This window comes from Bison bison, unplaced genomic scaffold (assembly GCF_000754665.1).
Source record: "Bison bison bison isolate TAMUID 2011002044 unplaced genomic scaffold, Bison_UMD1.0 scf7180017849300, whole genome shotgun sequence".
NCBI lineage: Eukaryota > Metazoa > Chordata > Mammalia > Artiodactyla > Bovidae > Bison > Bison bison.
The window spans coordinates 52,396-57,580 of NW_011479873.1; the positions used below are offsets into that span (position 1 = coordinate 52,396).

General features: G+C 53.0%; 1 protein-coding gene across 1 annotated transcript in view; it reads right to left on the reverse strand.

Annotated features, from left to right (window-relative positions):
* Window positions 1-2,988: 2,988 nt before the first annotated feature.
* NOTCH1 (notch 1) overlaps window positions 2,989-5,185 on the reverse strand; it is a gene marked incomplete at its 5' end in the record, with an annotated part of 9,811 nt that continues 7,614 nt past the window's right edge. The window contains 2 exon segments of the mRNA XM_010846970.1: window positions 2,989-5,114; window positions 5,117-5,174. Coding sequence (XP_010845272.1) covers window positions 4,636-5,114; window positions 5,117-5,174 — 537 coding nt within the window.

The window sequence follows — 5,185 nt, forward strand, 5'->3', positions numbered from 1 at the left end:
GCCTGTGGCTGTGATTGGTCTGCCCCCAGGAACTCGCCCGCAAGGCGACGGGCAGGGCCAGGTTCTGGGCATGCCCAGTTTAAACCTGACATGGCATCGCTCTCCTTGTTGCTGGGGGCCTGAGGGTTTGGGGGAGCAGTGAGGTCCCCTGAGGCCCGTCCTGCTGCCTCTGTGGGAATCCCACAACCACCAGGAACTTCTTGGGAGGACAAACACTGCTAGGAGTTCTTTCTTTAAAAAAAATAATTCAGGTAAAATTCATAGAGCATGAAATTAACCATTTTACAGCGAATTCAATGGCATTTACCATGTTAAAAATGTGCAACCACCGCCTCTGTCAGCTTCCAAGACATTTCATCTCTGGAAGTAATGCCCCAGACCCACTGGGCATTCACTGCCCATTGCCCACAGCTCCCAGCCCTGGGAACCACTCATCTGCTTTCCGCCTCTCTGGGTTTATTTACTCTGAATGTTTCATACAAATGGAAGCACACAGCCTTTGCTGTCTGGCTTCTTTCACTCAGCGTGATCTTTCTGCATTTTGACTGAGCTGTAACTTGTGTTGGTAACTTCATTCCTTTTTATGGCTGAAAATCGTCCGTCCTGGAGGAGCAAATGGCAAACCACTCCAGTATCCTTGCCTGGAGAATTCTATGGACAGAGGAGCCTTGTGGGCTACAGTCCTTGGGATCGCAAAGAGTCAAACACGACTGAGTGACTAGCACACACACAATAGTCCATCACGTGTGTGTTTAGTCTGGGTTCTCCAGAGAAACAGAGCCAACAGGATGCTGTTGTTGTTGTTCAATCGCTCAGTCATGTCCAGCCCTTTGCAACCCCATGGACTGCAGCACGCCAGGCTTCCCTGTCCCTCACTATCTCCTGGAGTTTGCACAAGTTTGTGTCCATTGAGTCCGTGAGACTATTCAATCATCTCATCCTCTGTCATCCCCTTCTCCTTCTGTCTTCAATCTTTCCCAGCATTGGTGTCTTTTCCCAGTGAGTCAACTATTCTCATCAGGTGGCCAAAATATTGGAGCTTCATCTTCAGCATCAGTCCTTCCAATCAGTATTCAGGGTTGATTTCCTTTAGGATGGACTGGTTTGGTCTCCTTACTGTCCAAGGGACTCTGGAGAGTCTTCTCCAGCACCGCAATTTGAAAGCATCAGTTCTTCAGTGCTCAACCTTGTTTATGGTCCAACTCTCAACAGGGTGTATCAATACATAAAGAAATTTATTACAAGGAACTGACTCATATTATTATGGAGACTCCGAAGGCAGGAAGAGACAGATACCCCAGCTCCAGTAGTCGGGCCCCAGGACGTCCCTCTTCCTCAGCCTTTCTGTTCTATTCATATCTTCTTCACCTGATTGGGTGAGACCCACCTGCATGGGGGCAAGGGAGGGGGCATCTGCTTTACTCAGCCCAGATTGCAATGCTAATCTCATCCCTCACGTGTGGCCAAATCTGAGCACCGCGCCCCCCCCGCCCTGCACCGCCAGCCACGGTGACACATAAAATTAGCCATCACAGTGTGGACCTACCCCACCTGGTTCACCAGTCGGCAGCTGATGGGCATTTGGGTTGTTCCCACCTCTTGGCTGCTGTGAGCACATGTGTATATGGACCGGTTATAGAGCCCGTTCTCACTTCTCTCGGTGTACACCTAGGAGTGTAATTTAGGGGGTGCTGGGAGTTTTTTGGGCAGAATTCAGGCTGAGAGCCTCCTCCAAGATGAAAGTTCAGCCATTTGCCATATTCCATTTCCCAGTACCTCTTGTCCCAGAAACGAAGCATCTGCACTCAGTGAGGAAATCTTGGGTTCACCCTTGTGCCCAGATGGGCCACGCCAGGGACAGGTGGCACTTTGCAGTGGAAGGTGGTCAGTTCAGTTCAGTTCAGTCACTCAGTTGTGTCTGACTCTTTGCAACCCCATGCACACCAGGCCTCCCTGTCCATCACCAACTCCTGGAGTTTACTCAAACTCATGTCCATTGAATTGGTGATGCCATCCAACCATCTCATCCTCTGTCATTCCCTTCTCCTCCTGCCTTCAATCTTTTCCAGCATCAGGGTCTTTTTCCAGTGAGTCAGCTCTTCGCGTGAGGTGGCAAAAGTATTGGAGTTTCAGCTTCAGCATCAGTCCTTCCAGTGAACACCCAGGACTGATTTCCTTTAGGATGGACTGGTTGGATCTCCTTGCAGTCCAAGGGACTCTCGAGAGTCGTCTCCAACACCACAGCGCAAAAGGTCAGTGGACTGTTAATCTGTTTTGAAGCCACTGGTGTGGGGGCGGGACCAGGTAGAGAAAGGGAGGAGCCAGGTAGAGAGAAGAGGAGCCAAGTAGAGAAGGGGTAAGGTCCAGTGGAGAAGGGGCGGAGTCAGATAGAGAAGGGGCAGGAGCGGGCCAGGCAGGGAAGAGGCGGGGCCAGGTGGGGAAGGGGTGGAGTCATGAGAAGGGGTGGGACAGGCAGAGAAGGGGCGGGGGCAGGTAGGGAGGAAGGCACAGGGAGGAGGGAGGAAGATCGGAGCCCTGTGCTTGACGGCCCAGTTTGGGATTCCTGAGACAGTGGTTCTGCCCAGCCTGCACCCCTTGGGGGTCACAGAACTTACCCACTCACTATGTCACCAGCCCCGCCCCGCAAAGTTCCCCTGCTCAGATGTTCCTGTGGCTCTCTCTGCCCCACGCCAGGGCCTGGACTCTTCCCTGTGCCCCTCCTGTCTGCAGTGGTGGGCCCCAGGCTAGTAAGTGGTGCCTCACCCTCCGTGACCCAGACAGTTGAGAGACAGCTAAGAGCCTGGTTTTCGGGTTCTGTGTGCCCTGCTCCCTGTGGGGTCTCTGCCCCGCTGCACAGGGCCTGGCAGGGTAGATGGACACTGGATATCTGACCCGACAAAGTGACCCTGGCACCCAGGAGCCTGGGCTGGCATTCCCTCTCTATCGCTCTCCCTCCCTCTCAGAAAGCAAGCCAAGACCACAGTCGAGTTTAGCAAAATCTGGACAACCATCGGAATCATTTTTATTGCAATCTGTTAACAAAAAAGATGAAAAAAAAATACATCATTTTAATCACCTACAGTTTTGTAGGTAGATAACTTTTTTAAAAAGTTTTCTTTTTATGTAAACTATACTCTATCTTATAAAACACAAAAAGAAACCACATCTTAGGAAGAGTCTGATCGTGCCCACTAGGGGTGGCCCCACAGCACGCCCGGCGAGGCTGGGGCAGCAGACTCAGTGCGGTGGGCCGCGGGACCCCCCGGCTTTGCTCTCAGGAGCTACGGTTCGGCAGCTGCAGGTCGTGGGGCCTGGGTTCTGACATCCCTTATCAGCACGACCCTGACAGATTTGTCCAATCAGATTTCTTAAACAAAATCACCCTTTAAAAATGTATTTACAGATATGTATCTGCCACAGGCTTATACTTGATAATGTAAAAATCTGCTCTACCCTGGGCACACACCCACCCCCTGAACTGGGAGGGGTGGCCCGCGAGCAGGCTCCTGGTGACCCGAGCACCCCAGGGCGCACCAGGCCCTGGCACCAGGGTCTCTGAGCACTGAGGCTGGACACACTCACATTTTTCCAAGTCTCCTATAAAAACCGGGCGCGTCGGCACTGGGCCCCAGGGGCGCCAGTTCATCTTCCGCTGAACCTGGGAGATGCAGTTCAAGTTGAGATGCCTCCAACAGGGCGGCCCGGCAGTGTCTTTCCCCAGGAAGGGGGAGGCCTCCCCAACGTGGGGTCCAAGGTGGGCACCACATGGCCACACCTCCGACTTCTCACATGATGCTTAAACATCAGCAGGGGCGAGGGGCAGGGGAGACTCCAGAAAGAACAAGAACTCACAATGCCAAAGAACAGCTACGTAATACTGCACCTGAAACAAAGATTCATGATTGGTACCATGAGATGTACCCTGGGCATACCCCAAGAACACGTTCTGAGAGACGTAGCTTTAAAAAGTTTAAAAGTACACCGAAATGCATGAACCACATCATTTTACACTTTACTTTCCTACTTCAGGTACAAAGTAACCCACGTGCCAAAGGAGGAAAGGGCTTGCTTTTCTTTCTCTAGACGCATCTTTTCATAAGATGCAGGCAGTCCTGGGAGGAGGGCGCTCCGGGTTTGGAGGTGGGGGTGAGGGGATGTCTGGGGAAATCAAAGCAGGCCCCGGGCACCCCTGGAGCTTTCTAAACAATGCTGGCTCAGACCACCCTTGTCTGACATCATTTCTTTTGGGATTCAAAAAAGAGGAAATCAATAAATAAATGGCATTTGCACATCATGAATCTTTGTTTATATTTTACAAATACCTAGGAGTCTTTATCCTAAGTAGGAAAATCATGACTGAGAACTAGTTTATTTTCTTTGAGCAGATAAAAGTTTCTACCTGATGCCATACAAAACAGTACATATAAATAAAAAGGCAGTGTTTCCATGTAAAATAAAAGTACATAAATAAATACTAAAAAAAAAAATTTAAAAACCCTTGTCCTCTTATTTTGTATAAAAACACATTTGTTGAAAAAAAGCTCCTTTGGTCGGCCCCGGCATCCATGGAGCGCACGCACACGCCCCAGCAGGGCTTGGGAAAGGAAGCGCAGGGTCCTGGGGGCAGCCGGCTGTTTACTTGAATGCCTCCGGGACGTGGGCGATCTGGGACGGCACGCTGGTGGGCGGGCTGGAAATGCCCTCGGACCAATCGGAGATGTTGGAATGTGGCGAGGAGCTGGACCACTGGTCGGGGGACTCCGGGGACGGGGTGAGGAAGGGGTGCTCGGGCACCTGTAGCTGGTGGCTGGGGGTGTTGTCCACGGGGGAGGACGAGTAGCTGTGCTGGGAGGGGGGCGTCAGGAACTGGGCGGTGGTCATGGGCGGGGCCAGCGTGGACGGCAGCGATGTGGGCAGGACCTGGCCGTCCTGCGGCAGGACGGTGTGCGCCGCCAGGTTGCCGGGCCCCAGCGGCTGCATGTCCGCCTGGCTCAGCTCCCCTCCCAGGAAGCTCCGGCCCAGGTGGCCGCTGGCGGCCGAGCTCACGCCGAGGTGCGGCTGCAGGTTTGGCTGCGGCGGCATGCTCGGCGGCTGCATCTGTAAGTTCTGCTGCGCTGCACCAGGTGAGGCTGGGAGGCCAGCCGTGTGCTGGGCAGGGCCTGGTAGGTCATCACCTGGGACAGGG